Below are 20523 nucleotides of genomic sequence, written 5' to 3' on the forward strand. Positions count from 1 at the left end.
AAATATTCTATTCTATTCTATTCTATTCTATATAAATATTCTATTCTATTCCATTCCATTCATTCTATTCTATTCTATATAAATATTCTATTCTATTCTATTCTATTCTATATAAATATTCTATTCTATTCTATTCTATTCTATTCTATTCTATTCTATTCTATTCTATTCTATTCTATTCTATTCCATTCCATTCCATTCCATTCCATTCCATTCTATATAAATATTCTATTCTATTCTATTCTATTCTATTCTATTCTATTCTATTCTATTCTATTCTATTCTATTCTATTCTATATAAATATTCTATTCTATTCCATTCCATTCATTCTATTCTATTCTATATAAATATTCTATTCTATTCTATTCTATTCTATATAAATATTCTATTCTATTCTATTCTATTCTATTCTATTCTATTCTATTCTATTCTATTCTATTCTATTCTATTCTATTCCATTCCATTCCATTCCATTCCATTCCATTCCATTCTATATAAATATTCTATTCTATTCTATTTCTGTTCTATATTCTGTTCTGTTCTGTTCTGTTTTGTTCCATTCCGTTCCGTTCCATTCCATTCCACATTCTATTCTATTCTAGTTTTTTTGCCTCTGAGAAAAAGATCCTCCCTTCACCTCAGGATTACATTCCAGTTGACCAAACTGAGAAAACCTGAACTTGCAGTGATAAAACGCTTTTAACTGCATTTGTCTTTCCCTTGGAGACTTTTTCCCTGGGCAAGAAGTGGAACCAAGAGACAATGGCAATTGTACCATTTCCAACAGGACAAAGTTGCCCTTCAGCTATTGGAATTCTCTGCTCCTGGGAGCCCTCTTGAATGACGCTCCATACGGAATCAACATTATTATATTTCAGCAGGCTTCTGCCCTGAAGCTTCTTTGATTTGGTTTGCTTCCCCTACACCCAGTTTGATACTAATTATAATTATTAGACTATATAAAACTACTTTGGATTTTGATGCTCATAAGGATCTTTTCTATGGATTCTATTTTTCCTTTTCTTGCTTAGCTCTAGAAATAAGCCCTGGCTACAAGGTTCTTTACTCTTTTGCCTGGCTATTCAGTACAGATCAACAAGACATTCTTAGATGTTCTTTCTTGGTCACTGAAAATATTCTGTGAGCAGAGATCAAAATTCAACAATGTTTAAAAGTGGGCACCATGTTTCAAAGGAGAAGCGTTCCAACTTTGACATTGATCATTTGCAAAGTAACACAGTGATCTGGCCTTGAACTGAGCTACTTTGCTTTCAGAATGGAGGCTGGAACAGCTCCGTTTAACCACGGGAACTCTTCCAGTGTACTCAGAATGACCCGTTTAAAGAATAGCACGGATGTTCTGAGGTTGAAATATTTTGACATCAGAAAAAAGGTTCATAATTCACATATAAGGAACGGTTGCTGGAATTGGGTATGTCTAGTTTAACAAAGAGAAGGACAAGGGGGGACATGATAGCAGTGTTCCAATATCTCAGGGGCTGCCCCAAAGAAGAGGGAGTCAAGCTATTTTCCAAGGCACCTGAAGGCAGGACAAGAAGCAACGGATGGAAACTAATCAGAGAGAGAGAAGCAACCTAGAACTAAAGAGAAACTTCCTGACAGTGAGAACAATTAACCAGTGGAACAACCTGCCTCCAGAAGCGGTGAATGCACCAACACTGGAGGTTTTTAAGAAGAAACTGGACAGCCATTTGTCCAAAATGGTATAGGCTTTCCTGCCTGAGAAGGGGTTTGGACAAGATGACCTCCAAGGTCCCTTCCAACATCATGATGATGGTGATGATGATGTCACCTCTGAGAACCAGGAGTCTTTCCCACATACAATTACTCACTTCTGCTAAATAGTCTCCTATGCAATGATCTGTGGTCAGTGAGATCAAACGTTCTTTTATTGACCTCAGTTTCATTCTATGTATTTGAAATTTCAGTTATCCAACAACCATCTGCAGAAGCTCAGATAAGATCACTTGGTCCATGCATTAATTGCGAGTGAGGAATACATCCACAAACCAGGTGGCTGAGACAAGGAAGGAGTGTCCATCTCCATATAAGTGATGTCCAGGTGTAGTGTCATGTGGGGATGACTCTGAGAAATGGAGGAAGAGATGCTGCCTGTGGAATAATCAGAAGGCACAGACCACAACACCAAACAGACAGAGAAAGAGACCATCCTAACTTAGTCTGTAAAGAAGATGGCGAGAGATTTGTAACTATCAGACTTACACTGAGAGAATTGAAGAAGCTTTTTGGATGAGGAGCAAAACGTCTTCAAAGAAAAACAAGAATGTCCAGTTGCCTCTTGAAAAAGCACCTTTGGGACTACTATGATCTGGATGAATGAGTATCTCCATAGTCAATCGGACGTACAAGATTCTGTTAATGTAGCCTTATAGTAAAATTGAATTAGCTCATCTGGTTGTCTTTCTCTCTGATCTACCTGGGACGGCTGATATCAGCTCTCTTTGACATTCATTAGAATTTGGAATGCTGCCTTGAACATTTTGGCAAGAAAGGGCCAAAAACTACCCAGAACAAGAAAAAAGATGAGTCATTGAATTTTTTTTCTTTAATTAAATTAAGCTCATTAGAGTTTGTCCTTCAGTTTATTCCCCCTTCTCCCCCTCTAAAACAAACAAACAAAAAAATCTGGGTAGGCAAATGATTTAATGAAGTTCTGCCTTTGTTGTATTCAGCAGACACACTGACCACGAACCACCGCACATTGGGGAGAAATTTGTCAGAGACCACAAGACACATTTAGTATCTTAGAGCCCTCCTGGCATCCATTTTAAAGCAGCATCTCACTCTCTTCTTGTAACTTCCAGAGAAAGACCCCATGAAGTGTTAAAAGTGAGTTTTCTAAGAGCCTTCTATAAATCAAGTTCTACCCATGACATCCACGGATGTAGAGAACAGTTTGACCTTTCAGAAACTATTAGAAGTCATGTAGAAATGGGTTTCTATGCAATTTCAGATCCTCTGTGCTGGAAAAGAATTGCTTTTATTTATTTATTTTTAAAGAAGTTTAAGTATTCTCCATTCCTATAACTCAATTGAATTTATGTCTTGGTCAGAGGTAAGACAAATCCATTTGTATTTCCCCCAAGGGGAGGGGGGAGAGAAATAAAATATCTGACCTTAAAAAGTAAGCAAAATATTTGTTCCATAGCTCTAGAGTAGAATAATTTCTTTTTTTCTTTTTTAAGAGAGAGAGCTTTTCAATGAAGCAGCCATATTGATGGCAGCCATTTTGCTTTCTCTTGAGATGAACTGCTGTCTATTGGCTCAGCTTTCAGTGGGGCATTCCTTTACATCAAATGTCTGCAGTGTTTTGCTAGGCAATGACCAAAAATAACTCTTTGGAGGAAGGTGGTAGCAAAATCATTGGGACCACATCATGTGAGGCCTCCTATTATAATTGTCAAAAGACGAGAATATTTGTAGCTCAGGATTGAGTTGTGGGGTCCTTGAGGCTCTCTGAGGATGGTTGCTTCCTTCCAGATGTTTCATTTTCCAGCTAGGTAATGTCATCAGTGCTGGAAAGGAGTAGAGTTTGCTCTTATATACTAGTTGTCATGGTTCCAACAGATGAAACTCTCCAAAGAACTTTGAGGCATTGTTTACCTTAAAGAATCTTTATTCAAGTTGTATGGCACTGGCACATACATGGTCAAAGCCAAAATCTGAATTCTCCTCCCCTAAACACATAATATCAAAGTACCATTCCCTCCTCTAATTAACAGTTATAAATCCGTAAGATTATCTGGGACACTACACATCCTCTTCATGACCTGTTTTCCTTGTTACTTTCTGGGAGGAGGGGGCTTCGTGGTATCCGAAGCAGAACATCCAGATTCAGCCAGAGTTTCATTCCATACAGCATTAACCTTGCGAACTCTCAAGCTTCCTCCTTCCATTATATATTCAAGATGGACAATATTTAATATTTATTTGCTACGTATATGTAGGGATGTGGGTCTATACATATGTTGTTCATAGTATGTTTAGGTGTGTGTCATGTATATGTTTCACTGTGAGAATTTCAAATTTCAACTAAATTTCATTTTTGATATGTGCCATTGTGCCCACAGTATAAAAATGACAATAAAGGTTATCTTATTTTATCTTATCTTAAATCACATTCTCCAATTAATTTGAAAGGCAGACCTTCCCTCCAGTTCTTTAATCCGCCATTCCTTATCATCTCTTATTTCAAACAGCCTTGAAAAAACACTCTACTACGAGGTTGTTATGTCTAACTTATTCCCATACACATTCTTCCTTCTCCCCCACCCCCAGCATCATCTAATTCTAACTCTAAAAGTAACACACAAGTTAAAGGGAAAATGGCTGCATTTTTATATATTGTCAAAGCAAGAACATCCGATGTTAGCAGCATTGACACTAGTGGCTTGACCTGTCAGTGTTGGTGGGAGGAATTTCACTGCTCAAACAACAGCCTAATCAAGAAATCATCAGGGTATAAGGCAGGAGACCTTATAACATCCCAGACTAATGGTTGCCCAAGCCCTTCTTAAAAACCTCCAATGACGGAGCACCCAAAATGTTGATCTGTTGGAATTGTCCAGAGAAATGTGTCTTAGCTGATATGTTCTACTCTTCTCCAGAACTCCTCAGATAGTTTAAGGAGTAAACATTAAAAAATCACATTATTTCACTTTAGATGTTTGTTTCCTCCCACAGTTGATTTGGTGCCCAGCAGAAGTAAACTTTTGCAGAAAAGATTTTTTTTTTTTCCTTCCAGGGAAAATGTGTAACTTATTTCTCAATTATTCCTCAAGATTACAGCGTTAAATATTTGTCGCAACTGTCAGTGAGACATACCCCACCCCATCTCAAATAAATCTTGTTGAATTCCCTTTACAGAATATTTGACACACCTCTCTCTCCCCATCTCCCACCCCACCCACCCCAAGTGCCCCACTTGCTTTTCTTGGCAAGCAAAATTCAAACACAACTTTATTTCAAACACAAAATGTTTTGAGATCACCATGGCCCTTTGAAGTTGAGCTGAGCTCCGAAGAAAAGTGATGGGCTCAGGTTGAAATAAAATGCTTCAGCTGTTTTGAGATGTGTTCCGGTGGAAGCCAGCCAACTCAGTTGTTCCAAAGTGACATTTTGATGGGGCTGTTTTGTTCTGAGCTTGAAATAAGATGCAGTTCTTATTTCATGCACGCTCCTAATGATTGGAGGAAGTTTCCTTGGGTTTGTCCTTTAATCATGGGATAATTTATCATGTCTGGTCATCAGGACTGTGTCCTGATGGAAGGGAGAGATGGCCTGCTTGTTTCGGTCTGCTATGTCCATACATTGGGAATCAAGTACAGGTAATTCTTGACTCATGACCATAATTGAGCCGAAGGTTTCTGTTGCTAAGTGACACATTTGTTACGTGAGTCTTGCCCCATTTTACGACCTTTCTTGCCACAGTTGTTAAGTGAATCACTACAGTCGCTCAGTTAGTATCATGGATGTCAAGTGAATCTGGCTTCCCCATTGACTTTGCTTGTCGGAAGGTCACAAAAGTGGAGTACATGACCCTGGAAACTACAACCGCCATAATTATGAGTTAGTTGCCAACTGTCTGAATTTTGATCACATGACCATGGGGATGCTGCAAGAGTCATAAGTGTGAAAAATGATCATGAGTCACTTTGTTCAGTCCCGTTGTAACTTAGAACGGTCACTAAACAAACTGTTGTTAGTCTAGGCCAGGGGTAGGCAACCTTGGCTCTTTTATGACTCGTGGACTTCAACTCCCAGAATTCCTGAGCCAGCCACGCTGAGGGGAAAGGGAGAGGTTTCCAAGCTGAGCCAGGCTGGCTCAGGAATTCTGGGAGTTGAAGTCCACGAGTCATAAAAGAGCCAAGGTTGCCTACCCCTGGTCTAAGACTACCTGTTTGGGGAGGCCTTGGAGGGAGGGGGTGAACTAGAGGGAGATAACCCCCTCTGTTTGGTAGCAAAGCCTTCCATTTTCGTGCAATTTGTCTAGTCTGCCTGCGTGCATGCACTCGTGTGAGGGAGAGACTGAGTGTGAATGAGCAGAACGCTTTAGCGACATGAAATAATGTGCCTTGAAGAGTTGACTTGCAAGCATTCACCTGTGTTCCTTTCCCTCCCCTCCCCCTATTATTTCTTGCAGTACAATGGTTCCCGTCCAAGGGAGGAATGGGAAATGTGGCACCCAACCCTGATAGCAGAAGCCCTCTTTGCCATTTCAAACATTTTAAGCTCCTTGCGTCTCATCTCCCTGTTTACAGCAAACTCTCACCTGGGACCCTTGCAGATCTCTCTGGGACGTATGCTGCTAGACATTCTCAAGTTCCTCTTCATTTACTGCCTGGTGCTGCTAGCTTTCGCCAATGGACTCAACCAGCTTTATTTCTATTATGAGACGAGTGCCTCCGAAGAACCCAACAATTGCAAAGGGATCCGTTGTGAGAAGCAAAACAATGCCTTTTCCACGTAAGGCTAACTCGCCTGGATTTCCTTGTTGCATACAGCCCTTGAATGTTCTCTCTCCCTCCCTCTCTCTCTTTCTCTCTCTGTCTCTCTCTGTATATCTCTGTCTGTTTCTGTCTCTGTCTCTGTCTCTCTCTCCCTCTCTCTCCCTCTCTCTCTCTCTCTCTCTCTCTCTCTCTCTCTCTCTCTCTCTCTCTCTCTCTCTCTCTCTCTCTCTCGTATAGTCCTGATATCTTGTCACAGCATCTGGAGTAGCAAAAAATGCCTTTTTTTGTTCATAGGTGAGTGTCGGTCTCAATTGTCATGATGTGAGTTATCTCAGACAAACATATTGAAAAGGGTAAAGTTGAACTCCAGCCTTTGACAATGACCAGACACCCAGGCATTTCTGTTATTCTGTTTTTTAAAAAAGCAGAGAACAGCAGAGGTGTTCTCAAAGAACTGACTGTCCTAAGCTGGGTTTCTGTAGGATATTCTCTTCACTGAGGCTAGATCCTTTAAAAAGAAGCATGCAAAAATATGACTGCAAAAATATGACTGCCATCCCTGCAGAATGGATGTGGAAATGCTCACAAGCTCAGAGAAAGTTGCCATTTAAGAAAAACGGCCTTTGTTTCTTTACTGGGGATCCTGTGGTGCTGGGTTTTTTTTTTTTCTAGCTCATTGTGTTTGTGTATGTTTCTTTTCAAACTACATTTCATCCTATTCCATTGAAAAGCAAGAGAGCTGCTAGATCAAAGTGAAGTACCTTGTGATCCAATAACGCCTTTCCAAAATGAAAAACGGGAAGTGTGCTCCTTCATCTATAAAAAATCAACAAAATCTTGCAAGTCTGAAAGTGCAAATCTACCATCATCCCTTTTTGAAGCCTGATAAGTTAGAGTCACTTTCTCTGCCACTATGCAGCTGTGGGCTATTCTGTTTCTTATCTGATTATTTCCTAGGCATCATCTCTTCCCCCATCTCTCATTGGCCTTTCCCAGATATCATAGAACATAGGTGCAGTGGCTCAATGGCTGAATGACCCTGGAGATGGTCTCGGCTCCAACCTCTGCATGGCTGGGGGACTCCCACCACTCTCCTCAGCTTCTGTCCCTCTAACAATTTGAAAGCATGTTCTATGCAGGTAGATAGATAGGTACCAGTTTGGTGTGGAGATGAGTTGGTGCTCTATGCAGGTAGTCAGATTCCTGATGGCTCTGAACCTTCCCACATGAGATGCCCATTTGTGAGGCTACTCTGGGAAGGAAGAGTTGTTTATCTTTCTCTTACATGTGTAAGCATGTCCTATAACAGGGCTGGTACATTGGCAAACCAAGCTACTATTCTGCAACAGCATTGTGGTCTCCTGGCTATTGTAATACCACCATACACTAATAATAATTATAGGTAGAGTCTGATAGGGTACAGTAGGGGATTGGGATGGGCTGGAGTGGAGTGGAATAGGGTAGAGTGGGGTGGGAAATGAAAATAAAGTTGTGCACTTAACCAGTGTAAGAATCGAAACCAGAGCTAGCAGCAATTGTGACTAAGCAAAACTCCATGATATCTTTGGACATTTCACTGGAAAAGTCAGCAAGTAACTTTAATAGGCTACCAACAACACCAATTCAAATGTGTTAGCATTCGAAGAATATTTGGGAGGAACCATGAAGAAAACATTACAAACAGAGCAACAGTGAAATGCATAAAAGAAACTGTAAAATTTAACACGAGTAAAGTACCGTAGCAGGACTCAACTTAAACCTATGGAGCAAGCTTTATATCACCTGTGATATCATTTCTTTCATAAGAAGAATAGTCCCCAAAATAAATTTCCTTACAAGTAGTCTGTAGAATTTGAGTCAAAAAGGAATGATATCAAGTATGTCTGATCTACTTGGTTAATTCCTTAAGAGAGGGTTATTAATAGGTTCTGTGAATCTATTAAAAGGAATTGGCAAAAGGTGTGCCATTGATTCAAGAGACATTGAAGGACAAGGCTGTACCATTCTGAATATGGCACATTTGCAAGTCTATCTTGGCAGAATAGCAATAGCAATAGCACTTAGACTTGTATACTGATTCACAGTGCTTTACAGCCTTCTCTAAGTGGTTTACAGAGTCAGCCTTTGGAACCCAACAACCTGGGTTCTCATTTTACCAACCTCAGAAGGATGGAAGGCTGAGTCAACCCTGAGCTGGTCAGGATCAAACTGTTGGCAATCAGCAGTGAGTTAGCCTGCAATGCTGTATTCTAACCACAGCACCACCACATCTCAGTGGTTAGAGTCTTACAGTGGTTAGAAGGTGAAATGTTAGTTGGGCAGGTAAAATGTATGTTGTTATCTTGGGATAAGGTCACTAAAATGGTAAGAAGCCAGGACAGAGACTTCAGGTAAGGTCCTAACATTAGTTGATAACATCTTTGGCTTGTTGATATCCTATAATAGAGGGTAAAATGCTGCAGCTCTTTAGTTCTGTTTCCAGATAGGTTATCCATGTAGCATTTTCTCTCTGTTTCTCTCCCCTGTGCATATGCATTCACACACACACACACACACACACACACACACAAACATTCTTAAACACAAGGACAAGTATTAAGGAAAGGAAAAGAAAGGAAAGGAAAGGAAGTAAATGGATGAAGAAGGAAAGGGAAAGGAAAGGAAGTAAATGGATGAAGAAGGGAAGGGAAGGAAAAAGGAAAGGAAAGGAAGTAAATGGATGAAGAAGGGAAGGAAAGGGAAGGAAAAAGGGAAGGAAAGGAAGTAAATGGATGAAGAAGGGAAGGAAAGGGAAAGAAAAGGAAAGGAAAGGAAGTAAATGGATGAAGAAGGGAAGGGAAGGGAAGGGAAGGAAGTAAATGGATGAAGAACGGAAGGAAAGGGAAGGGGAAAGGAAAGGAAGTAAATGGATGAAGAAGGGAAGGGAAGGAAAAAGGAAAGGGAAGAGAAGGGAAGGGAAGGAAGTAAATAGATGAAGAAGGGAAGGGAAGGAAAAAGGAAAGGAAGTAAATGGATGAAGAAGGGAAGGAAAGGGAAAGAAAAGGAAAGGAAAGGAAGTAAATGGATGAAGAAGGGAAGGGAAGGGGAAAGGAAAGGAAGTAAATGGATGAAGAAGGGAAGGGAAGGGAAGGGAAGGAAAAAGGAAAGGGAAGAGAAGAGAAGGGAAGGGAAGGAAGTAAATAGATGAAGAAGGGAAGGGAAGGAGAAAAGAAAGGAAAGGAAGTAAATGGATGAAGAAGGGAAGGAAAGGAAAGGAAGTAAATGGATGAAGAAGGGAAGGAAAGGAAAGGAAGTAAATGGATGAAGAAGGGAAGAGAAGGGAAGGAAAAGGGAAGGGAAGGGAAGGGAAGGGAAGGGAAGAGAAGGAAAGGAAAGGAAGCCTCTGTGATGTATTGCACACACAAGTGGAATATTTAGAGTATTTCTTCAGCTAGTTATGTCTAAAGAAGACATAGTCTCCATTGTGGGTGGTAACATTAATCTTAGCATTGCTTGCTTAGTTGGCTGGCAGATCAATTCTCTAAGTCTAAGAGGTCGATGGGAAAAGCTGGCTTGGCAATTGAGCTCTGCAGTGCTTGCAAAACCTCAGAGAAGAGGCATTCACTGGCTCCAGTTTTTGGCTCCAAGTTTTTAACCAATATTTTCATTTCTGCTGTCTTTAGAAATACTGTATCTTCCCTTCCTTCTGTCCCAAAGTAAATGGATGGCTGTGTACCTTTCAGCTAATTTCCCCAAAATTTTTCAGGAGCAAATATTGGCAAGACAGCTTTCGGATGCCTAGAAAATGAGTTTGTTCTTTGGTTTATAGGCAAGGATACACAGATTTAAAATGTAACCTTTAATATCCAATACTTTCATCCTTGAATTGTTCTTGTTTTATGTAACAACGAAAAGGCAGATATTAACTTGATGAATTGGACAGATGGCCCGCGTCATTTTTAAGCGTATGGGAAGATTTCAACACATTGGTCTGAGTTGCCGTCTGGCGTTATTTTAAATCAGGAGAACCTAAGTTCTGAAATGGGATGGCCAATGTTTATTTAGACACAACAACCATTTTCGAAATATTAAAAACGTTTATAAAAATTGAATATCAGTTAGGAATGGAAGATGCTGGTCCTACAGGGCATGGTTTTCTTGGGAAAATAGTCTGAGTTTATTGGCTTTGAGTTCCAGCATGGCCAAAAGCTATGGGGGTATGGGTGTACAGCTAGTCCTTGATTTACAACAGTTTATTTAGTGACTGTTCAAAGTTACAACAGCACCGAAAAAAAGTGATTTAGGACCATTTTTGACACTTAGGACCATTGCAGCATCCCCGGGATCAAAATTCTAATGTTTGGCAACTGATTCATATTTATGACGGTTGCATTGTCCTGGGATCATGTCATCACCTTTTGCAATGGCGAAGTCAGATTTACTTAACAACCGTGTAGCTAACTTAACAACTGCAGTGATTCATTTAACAACTGTGGCAAGGGAGGTTGTAGAATGGGGCAACACTCACTTAACAAAATGACATTTGTTAAGCAAGAGAAATTTTGGGCTCAGTTGTGCTCGTAAGCCAAGGACTACCACTATTATGGGAACTGGTCCAACCGACCTGAAGAATATCAGGATTAAGAGTTAAGATTCAAGACTCAAGAGCAGCCCATCCTTTGATTAAATCCCTCATCACGTCTCATGTTTCTAAGGCAAAATTGTAGAATAAACCCACCAAGAGTAATTGGGTCACCCAACATCTGAACATCAGGCGAGCAACTTTATCTTCCTACTCCAGACTGAAGCTGGTCTGGATCGATAGCAGCTCAGCCAAAATCAGAGTTTAATGAAGGACATCGCCTTCACTGTTTATGCACGCTTAAACTGCATGACCTGTTCCCTGGCTCAACCGTCTAATTATTCGGGAACTGCGGAAAGGAAGAACAGAAACATCTCCCATTTCTTTCACAGTGAGGAGAGCTGGAACAGCAGAGAAAACAGTGGCAGGAATGAAGACAAATATACGTGTCCCAGGATAACGTTGCAGGATCCACTCTTGGTCAGTCACCTGGACCACAGATTTAGTCTTCCGAGTCTTGGATTCATGCTGGAGCTCAGCTAAACAGTTGCAGCTTTGCATAGGTAGCCCTTAAGCTCAAATCCCACTGCAGTTCTACAACCGGAGTCCATACACTGACACAACTGCAATTAAAATCACTTAATAGTTTAGACATCCAAAACAAATAACCCCTTGCTTAATGAAGAGAAGGCTTAAGGATGACATGCTAGGGGGTATGACAGATCAACTTATTCTCCAAAGCCCCTTAGGGCAGGACAAGAAATAATGGGTGGAAGCTTGTTGAAAAGAGAGCCATCCTGGAATTAAGGAGAGACGTCCTGGCAGTGAGAACAATTAATCAGCGCAACAGCTTGCCTCTTGAAGTTGTGGGTGCTCCATTGCTGGAGTTTTCCAGAAAAGATCGGACACAGCCAATTGGATGGTATGAAGATTTTGCTTTGGGCAGGAGGCTGGACTAGAAGACCACCAAGGTCCCTTCCAACCCTATGATTGTATGATGAGGATCAATGGGTTGGAGAAAAAAACCTCAACAACCTATTTGCAGCATTCAGTGATCCGACCAGCATTCGAACATGAGCACAGGTAAAACTTCACAAACACAAGCCCTGTAATATACTATGTAATATACCATGCGGTGTGAGGGGGCTTAACATTGGAAAGGGGGGAGGGCAAGGAGAGAGAAGTATTATAGGAAACAAAGAAGCAGCAGGGCCCCTTTGAAGGCAGAGCAAATTCACAGCAACGGCACTTTCACTGGTGTCTCATTTCTGAAGTTCTGCATGCCTGCCTTGAAAAGCTGAAACAGTCATGATTAACACCCCTGGTTCCAAGTGACATTTTGCACTTTGAACAGACACGCAGCAGGAATGACATGCTAAGAATGGACTACCTGCAATACAAGAAATTATGTCTGTGGGCCGTGGAGAAGGACCGGCCTTGCAATGTGAATTCAAATGCCATTTTTGAGTGTGTTATGTTGAAGTTCCCCCTTAAGGCCTTTCTCTTTCCCCAAAAAGCAGTTTCCGAATAATCAGATCTAAGAGTCCTAGAGGAGATCAACCCGGATTCTAAAGTTGAAACTCAACTACTTTGGCCACCTAACGAGAAGGAAGGATTCACTGGAGAAGAGCCTAATGCTGGGAAAGATGGAGGGCAAGAGAAGAAGGGGACGACAGAGAAGAAGGTGGCTGGAGGGAGTCACTGAAGCAGGAGGCGTGAGCTTAAAGCGACTCCAGAAGATGGTAGAGGACAGGAAGGCCTGGAGGAACGTTGTCCATGGGGTCGCGATGGGTCGGACACGGCTTTGCAACTAAAAACAAGAGGCCTCTGGACTGCATTCCTGGGCTTGTGCTGGTGGTAGCTTAAAACCCAGCACTGTACCCTGTTCCTTGTTATATCTCAAGCTTAGCCTTCATCTGTTCTTTTTTCGGAAAAAGTCCAGCTCCTTGAACAGCTATGTACTTTACTGACAAGGGAAGGGTCAATTTGTTAATAATTCATTTTCAAATGTTTTCTCTCTGTGTTCTTTGCCACTGATATCCTAACTGGAAACTGTTTTGAAAGCGGAGTCACAGGGGAAAACATTAACACATATGGAGGCCTAGCAGAAATATTCATATCACATCTGATTCTTCCCTCTGGCATCTCCACCCTGATGTGTGTGGCTTCAGCATCCATTTGCAATTAGCAGTAGCTGCAGGGTGCAGAGGAGATGAAAGGGCTAGCTATTGCTTAATCTAGCCATTTGCAATTGGAGTCCTTCAAGAGTATTGGGATTAAAAGTCTTTTATTATCACAGTAACTGACCAGCATTACGGAAAATAATTGCAGAGCTGTAGTGACACCGGTTAGGCCATAGGAGACAGGATAGGAGTTAATTTAGCTTTTTACATTTAAAATATGCCAGTGATCTCCTGGTACAGCCAAATAAAGTTTTTAGGAAGGGTTCAGTTTAGGTGTCCTTCTGGGGGTGATTAGAAGTCATCACAGCTGGAGAAAAATACAATGTACATAAAACTTGTCTGATTTCCCCAGAGGAAAAAGTGTAATTAACAGGCATTTGAATGAGTTTCTATAGAAACATGGGTGGAATAAAATACAGAAACATTGATAAAATAAATCCTTAACTACTCCATTACGATCAGAGCATAATTTTAGGGCTTCAGAAATCATCCTCAATCAACATTTGAAAACTCTCAGAGGTTAAACATTGAAGCTTGATGGCAAAGCAAACAAACTTTTAAAATATGTTGGTTCAAGGATCTAGCTGGATTGAACCTTTTGATCTGGTTCCCTAATTGTATTTAAGTCTTCTGCTGTGTTCTGACTATAGATCTTGGCTTCCTAGCCTGATCATCACCCAGCAGTGCCTCAGACGAAGACCCATGAGATTTGCACATCTAAGAAAATGATTACTTATCAACCAAGTTTAAAGGCCCAGCCTTTGTTGGGTGGAAAACTAGGTTTAACCTAAATATAAATCTAAGTCATGCCTCATCTTCAATCTGGGTTGGGTTCCACTTCAGCATAGACAGCCACATGCTACATTGACTTGTTTGATGAAGGAGGAACTATAATTACTTTTATAAGGGACTGGAAACATTTATAGACTTTTTGCTGCAAATGGATAAAAATGAACTGCTAATTTCAGGATTTATTGATTTAAAATTTCTGGTTTATAGGAAGCAAGGAACCATGATATGTAGCATGGGTGGTAATTACTAGGTTTGGTAATTACTAGGTTTGCAACTACTGCAAAGAAGATTGGAAATTGTTGCTTTCTTTTTCTTGATTTCTTGTTATTCTTTGCTTTTTCTTTTCTCTATTTCTTCTTTGTGTTTTTAAAATCTTTGTAATTGTAAAATCTTATTTTAATAAATTTGTTAAAGAGAGATAGATGGATGATGGATGGATGAAGATAGATAGCTAGACAGACAGACAGACAGACAGACAGACAGATTATATACCAACTTTCCCCCACAAATTTAGTTTAAATGGCTCTATAGTAAAGTGATTGCATAGACATAGGTAGATTGATGGCCACTCTTTGGCCATAAATGGCTTTACCAAGAGATTACAAATTTAGTTCCTTTAGCATCCATCCATCCATCCATCCATCCATCCATCCTTTGATCATTCTGAGAATCCTAAGGCATATGAATGCTGAAAATCTAGGACAAAACCTTCTAGTATTTAAAACATATCTAGGTTCATCTCCCAATTAATATATTTTATCCTCTCCAAGAAGTCAAGGTCTTAATTTGATCAGAGCTAAACTGCAGCAAGTGATCTTCCCAAGTGGGGGAGAATACTTTCAATGTTCTGCTCAACCACCACACCTGGAAGTTATGCCAGAATGACTGTATCAACAGCTCTGGATTTTTGGTGAAGAACTATTTAAAGATCCCAGCGTGGAATTGATGCCATATATAACAATTCAAATGGCAGTGGGAAGAAAAATGTACATTTGCTTTACCTTCTGATTTGGTATGGTTTCCAAAAAGTGCCCATTTTAGGTCTTCTGTCTGATCTTTAATGTGTGGTTTATTTATAAAGATAAGCAGTTGATAGACTATTAAAGAGGCTGGTCTTAAATGTCTGCCAAAGAGTCTTCCTGGAGACTGAATCAAAGGCTTGTTTGAGATCATTGATGCTGCAAATAGGACTGATTCTGATTTGTGCATATATTTCTTTACCAAAGATCAAACACTGGCCCAAAGTCAAGCATCCGATACAGAGCCAGCCTGTCCATCAGCCATGATGTTATCTAAATCCTACAATGCCTAATACCAAGAATGACACGTGGACTGAAATTAGGGACTGAAAGGAAAACATATGAAGAACGGTTGCAGGAACTGGGATGTCTAGTTTAATGAAGAGAAGGATGAGGGGTGACACGATAGCTGTGTTCCAATATTTGAGGTGCTGCAACAAAGAAGAGGGAGTCCAGCTATTCTCCAAAGCACCTGAAGGCAGGACAAGAAGCAACAGATGGAAACTAATCAAGGAGAGAAGCAAACTAGAACTAAGGAGAAACTTCCTGACAATTAAAATAATTAATCAATGGAACAACTTGTCTCCAGAGGTTGTGGTGCTCCAACACTGGAGGTTTTTAAGAAGAGACTGGAAAGCCACCTGTCTGGAATAGTATAGGGTCTCCTGCTTGAACAGGGGGCTGGATTAGATGACCTCCGAGATCCCTTCCAACTCTATTATTCTGAGATTCTTCCAAATTGGGCTCTTTATTGTTTCACACCTATAGATAAAGTCTTGCCAAACTGAAGACTCTACTGTCTGCATCTACAATATACTCTGGGAATCATTAAGGAGGGGCTGTCTTCATCCTCTTTCTCTCACACATCTGGGCTGAGTTACCTCTCACTCCTCTGGAATGCCCTCCCTCCCTCCTGGAAATCCACCTCCTCACTACAGTTCCATCAGAATCCAACCACTGATCCAATTTGCAGGAGAAATGTCAGATAGCAAGCTAGACATGATTAAGAAAGAGATTGAATGACCCTTCCTACTATTCTTAGTGGGCTTTATCATGGTTAGAGCCAATCTTTAGAGAGTTTGTTCATTTATTAAATTTGTTTGACACCCACCTCACTGCAAGGTGATTCTTGCAGATTAAGGTTGGAGTAGCTTGCTCGATGTTGGTGTAAAACTAAACCAATATGAGCAGTCAGCAACCAAGGGAGAAGAGAGTCTCTATTTTTCCCCCCAACTGTTTACTTCGTCTCTGTTTGAGCAACTTAATACCTCAGCTGAAGACCAGATAGGCAGACAGCCTGTGTCTGTCTCCCAAGAGAAAGAACGAATGTTTTTTTTCTCTCAAATAAAGCCAGAAAACAAATTGTGATCTTGCCAACAAGATGAGACAGCTCAAGTCCTAGTGCAGATAATCTCCAAAGCCCTGCAGACTCATTAATTCTCACTGCTGTTACCAGTTGTCCCAGCACAGTTTAAAGCATTCTTTTTGTCGCCTACTTTGGACTTGCCCAACCTTTTTCTGTTGGACGATACTCTATTATGGACTTCATTAAGTTTCTCTCTGTTGGCTCAGAATGTGTCAACCAGCCTGTTCTTTGTCCTTACATATCCACAATAAATAATTTCATTTAGTGTTTGTAACCATTAGCAAATTTAGTTAGTCCTTCTTATCATGACTTTGGTTGACAGGGATAATAAAAGAATGAATCTGGGAAAGATGTTCAGACTTCTGTCTCCTGGCTAAGAACATCTTGTCCACAAATGACCATGTGCAAAAAGGTCTTAATACGGCGTCCAGGTTTGAGCTAATTACAAATATATTTTGGGGAGAATTTGGACTCAAGAACTATGGCAGATTGCAGATAGCTAGACAATTCTCAGTTGCAAAGAACTCCAGTTATTCAGCAGATGATGAGAGATTTCTCTATAAAGAGTTATGCAGCCCAGGACTTACCCTGGGTTGCCATTTTATTATAATTTAATTTAATTATTATTTATTTCATTTTTAATTATTTTATATTATATTTATTTTATTTTTTATTATTTTATTTTTTATTTTATTTTATATTTTATTTTATTTTATATTTTATATTTTATTTTTTATTTTATTTTATTTTTATTTTATTTTATTATTTTATTTCATTTCATTTTATTATTTTATTATTTTATTATTTTATTTTATATTATATTATATTTTATTATTTTATTTTATTTTTTATTTTATTTTATTATTTTATTTTATTATTTCATTTCATTTCATTTTATTATTTTATTATTTTATTTTATATTATATTTTATTTTATTATTTTATTTTATATTTTATTTTATATTTTATGTTATTATTTTATTTATTTTATTTTATTTTATTTTATTTTATTTTATTTGTATCCTGCCTTATTACTTTTACAAATAATTCAAGCCGGCAAAGCTATCTGACACACTTTCCTCCTCCTCCTTTTTTCCCTTCAGCAACAGCCCGGTGAGTCGGGCCGAGAGAGGGGGCCTGGCCCGAGTCGCCCTGCTGGCTTTCATGCCTAAGGCGGGACACGAACTCAGGGTCTCCTGCTTTGTAGCCTGGGGCCTTCACCACTAGATCAAACCGGCTGTCTATCCTTTGCATCAAATGGAGACTTCCTTACAGATAGTCCTTGACTTAAGACCACCATTTGGACAGGAACGTCCATCGCTAAGCATTCCCAAAGGTGCTTTTTCAAAAGGCAACTGGACTCTCTTTCTTTTTATTTTTTTTATAAATATTTTATTAAGTTTTATAAAGGTAGGGAAGGGGTAAGATCGGTATGGATATTGGATGAGGTTGGGGAATGGAGTTGGGATGAGGGTAGGGATAGGTACAGTAGTGGGGTTACCCCCAACAAAAATTCAACGCTTTAGCAAGCAGACTATCGTCCAGGTACAAATATTAAATGGTGGTAATTAATATAATACTAAAACAGTTATAATCACTAATAATAGCAATAGTCATAAAGCTTAGTCAGCTGGACTTTCTGAGAACTGAAGAAGCTTCTTGGATGAGAAGCGAAACGTCTTCAAGGAAAAACCAAGAAAGTCCACTTGCCTTTTGAAAAAGCACCTTTGGGACAACCAGGACCTAAAGGACTGAGAACCTCCATAAACATCGCTAAGCAATGATTTTATTTTAGGACCTTTTCTGCCATAGTCAGTAGATGAATCACAGGATCTTTAAGCCCATCTGACTTCCCTGTTGACTTTGCTCGTTGGAAGCTCCTTGGGCAGGTTGCAAATGGCATTCCCATGACTCTGGGACACTGCAACTCTTCGTAAATACATGCTGATCCCCAGGTGCCCAAATTCTGATTAGAATAGAATAGAGCTGGAAGGGACCTTGGAGGTCTTCTAGTCCAGCCCCCTGCTCAAGCAGGAGAACCTATACTATTTCAGACAGGTGATTGTCTAGCCTCGTCTTAAAAATCTCCAGTGATGGAGCGCCCACGATTTCTGGAGGCAAGCTCTTCTACTGGTTGATTGTCCTCACTGTCAGGAAGTTTCTCCTTAATTCCGGGTTGCTTCTCTCCTTGATCAGTTTCCAACCATTGTTTCTGGTCCTTCCCTCTGGTGCTTTGGTGAACAACCTGAACCCTTCTGCCTTGTGGCAGCCCCTCAGATACTGGAACACTGCTATCATGTCTCCCCTATTTCTTCTTTTCTTTAGACTAGCCAAACCCAAGTCCCGCAGCCATTCTTCGTATGTTTTAGTCTCCAGGCCTTTGATCATCTTAGCTGCTCTTCTCTGAACTTTTTCCAAACTCTCAACATCTTTTTTGTGATATGGTGACCAAAATTGGCTGCAGTATTCCAGGTGTGGTTTTACTAGGGTTTTATAAAGCAGTACTAATACTTCTCATGATCTTGATTCTATGCTTCTGTTTATACAACCCAGGATTGTATTAGCTTTTTTGGTTGCTGCTGCACATTGCTGGCTCATAGCCAAGTGATCGTCCACTAGGACTCCAAGGTCCCTCTCACAGTTGCTGTTTTTAAGCCGGGTCTCGCCTTACATCACCTTAGGGATGCTATGACAGTCGTAAGTCCAAGGATCAACTACAAGTCATTTTCTTCAGTGTGGTCATAGTTTCAAACAATCATTAATGGGATGGCCATACGTTGAGGACTATTTGTACTTGGCTTTCATATATTTGGACTGGCAGAGTATCGAGAGAAATATCTTCATTATTGACGTTAAGGATGGTGCTAAATCATTCTGAGACAATTTAGGGATTGTGGTCCAAGCACACTAGATGGCATCAACTGGTGGCGATTGGTTTAAATGATCTTTGTAAATGGAAAGGAATAATGCAGTAGACCAGTGGTTCTTAACCTTTTTGAACGAATCGCCCCCTTGAGCCAATGAGGAAGTTGTCATCGCCCCCCTCCCCCAACATAACCTCTCAATCACAACTTAGGAAACAATTCTTCAATTTATGCAAACACTTTTTTTGTTTTCTTTAAAATTGTTCATCAGGACATATCAATGCAAATAATTTATTTCCAGTCTTTTCCCCATATCTCCCATATTCTGGCCAATGGCGCGCCACTGTATGGGTAGAGGCTGCTGTGCAATGCGCATGAAGATAAGCAATGCATCTTCACATATGTACGGCGTTCTGTACTGAAGCTAGCTGGAGGAACATTTGAAAACACAATTCAGTCCACTAATAGCGAGCGATCTGATGTTTTCGTACGACAGATATACAGCGATTCACTGCACGAAAAAGTCTCAAAAGTGTCCCCAAAACTTCTCGCTCTATCGCCCCCATATCGCCTCCTTTTTGTTCCTTCGCCCCCGTGTCATCCCTTTTCGTTCCATCGCCCCCCTGAAAAATGAAATCGCCCCCTGGGGGGCAATATCGCCCAGGTTAAGAACCACTGCAGTAGAGGATGCAAAAGGGAAGAAGCGTGGACAAGCATTTTCCATTTGGAAAAAAAATATTCCCCATTTCTAGAAGAGTTTGCATGTGAATAGCAGAATGCACTTCTCAAATTCACACTTCTTTTTCTCTCCTCTCTCCCTCCTCAATTTTTGTAGTGCCTATAATAGGAAGAGAGAGTCTCTCATCATATAGTGTTCTTTGAGTGAGAGCTGGAATGGATTTTGCTGCAGACACTAGAAAGTAGAAAACAGCTCTGCTGTCAAAAGATATCTTTAGAAAGCAGCTGCATTTTGATATTAGTTTTCCTCCTTTCTCCCTTCAGGTTTAGCTTCTTTGCCAGCTTAACAGATGTAGACTGTCTCCTATAGACTTCCAGAAATATATTCACATGAGAAAAATGCTCAGAGGCTTCTCTGAATCTGTGTCCTGGTTTTTCAAATGCCAAGGGAGAAATCTCACATGATTCACTCAAGATTCAGAAGAATGTTGACAGAATTGAGCATTGGGCTCTAGCCAAGAAGGTAGCATTTAGCAATAGAAATAGCAATAAGACTTATATACTGTTTC

General features: G+C 40.1%; 1 protein-coding gene across 1 annotated transcript in view; it reads left to right on the plus strand.

Annotated features, from left to right (window-relative positions):
* The window catches only part of LOC120316252 (short transient receptor potential channel 5-like), a 58388-nt gene that overhangs the window by 17523 nt on the left and 20342 nt on the right, over positions 1 to 20523 (plus strand). Inside the window, exon 3 of the mRNA XM_039361616.1 lies at positions 6186 to 6508. Within this exon, the coding sequence (XP_039217550.1) occupies positions 6186 to 6508 (323 nt within the window). The remainder of the gene's footprint in view (positions 1 to 6185; positions 6509 to 20523) is intronic.

The sequence above is a fragment of the Crotalus tigris genome, unplaced genomic scaffold, assembly GCF_016545835.1.
Source record: "Crotalus tigris isolate CLP2741 ecotype Arizona unplaced genomic scaffold, ASM1654583v1 scf7180000019309.743544, whole genome shotgun sequence".
Taxonomy (NCBI): Eukaryota; Metazoa; Chordata; class Lepidosauria; order Squamata; family Viperidae; genus Crotalus; species Crotalus tigris.